Genomic DNA, 1,317 nt, shown 5'->3' with positions numbered 1-1,317 from the left:
GTCTGCAACCCTGTGGGTGCAACAACAATATGAACTAACCAGTACCCCCTGAGCTCGAGTCTGTAGCTGCATATGTAGCTGAAGATGGCCTAATCAGCCATCATTGGGAAGAGAGGCCCCTTGGTTTTGTAAACTTTATATGACTCAGCACAGGGGCAGGCCAGGGGCAAGTAGTGGGAGTGGGTGGGTAGGGGAGCAGGGGCGGGAGGGGGGTATAGGGAACTTTTGGGATAGCATTTAAAATGTAAATAAAGAAAATAATAAATAAAAAAATAACGGGAAAAAATTGCTTATCTTTATGAAGCAAGACAGATAGGTAAAAAACTAATAATTTTTTTATTGCAAACCTTTAAAGATATTTAGCTTTTAAAATATATTCTTTATTTCTATGAAAAAATTTTTGTCAAAATACTGACTTATCCTGAAAGCGTAAATTCAAATATTTTATTTTTATCCTCTGACTTTCTTTTGTGTTGTATATTTGTTTTTACATTGAAAGAATCAGCTATATAATAAACTGGTTATAGGGCACACACTTTTAATCCCAGTATTTGGGAGGCACAGGTAGGTGGATATCTGTGAGTTTAAGCTCAACCTCGTCTATATGTAAGTTCCAGGACAGCCAGAGACCCAGTCTTGAAAACAGAAATAAACAACCCAACAAAAAAGAATTATATAAATTAAGAAAAACTGAGTTTAAAAATTCACCATGTAGGGATTTTATGATAGCGCATACACAGAAATATAATACAAAAATTGGGCCTAGTGTGTTTAAGGGAACATACGTACAGTACTGCTCTTGCAGAAGTCCTCAATCTCCCACAAGTTCTGAGACACCACTGTCTCAGCACATCTTGTAGGCAGGACAAATTGTGGAGCCTTGCGTGGTTATAGAAAATGGCCAGTTCAGACTCTATATTCTCCATTAATAGGAGTCCTTGCTAGAGTCACCCTCATAGGTTCAGTGATCTTTGTACTATACTATATCGAGTATGAATAATACTCTTTAAGTGAGAAATAACTGTAAAAGGCATAGTAGGTTGAATAGGTTAGAGGGGACTTAATTAAAGTTAGTCTCCTCCACCACAGAGTGACTCTTTGTATGTTTCTTTTTCCATAGCATTTATCTAGCCGGCAGAGTGTACAGCAGAGCACATCCCAAGTAAGTAACGTTCCCCAAACTTCCCACTTTTCCTTCAACTCTTTCTTTTAAGAGATCATGTAGCCGGGCGTGGTGGCGCACGCCTTTAATCCCAGCACTCGGGAGGCAGAGGCAGGCAGATTTCTGAGTTCGAGGCCAACCTGGTCTACAGAGTG

General features: G+C 39.3%; 1 protein-coding gene across 6 annotated transcripts in view; it reads left to right on the top strand.

The window, feature by feature from the left end:
* The window catches only part of Dock3 (dedicator of cytokinesis 3), a 299,922-nt gene that overhangs the window by 141,351 nt on the left and 157,254 nt on the right, over positions 1 to 1,317 (top strand). For all 6 annotated transcript variants that reach the window (XM_029542839.1, XM_021206339.1, XM_029542840.1 and 3 more), the window contains exon 8: positions 1,121 to 1,162. In XM_029542839.1, coding sequence (XP_029398699.1) covers positions 1,121 to 1,162 — 42 coding nt within the window. The remainder of the gene's footprint in view (positions 1 to 1,120; positions 1,163 to 1,317) is intronic.

This window comes from Mus pahari, chromosome 10, assembly GCF_900095145.1.
Source record: "Mus pahari chromosome 10, PAHARI_EIJ_v1.1, whole genome shotgun sequence".
NCBI classification, from domain to species: domain Eukaryota; kingdom Metazoa; phylum Chordata; class Mammalia; order Rodentia; family Muridae; genus Mus; species Mus pahari.
Note: the sequence above shows the minus strand (reverse complement) of the source record. Positions and strands in the feature narration are given on the sequence as shown.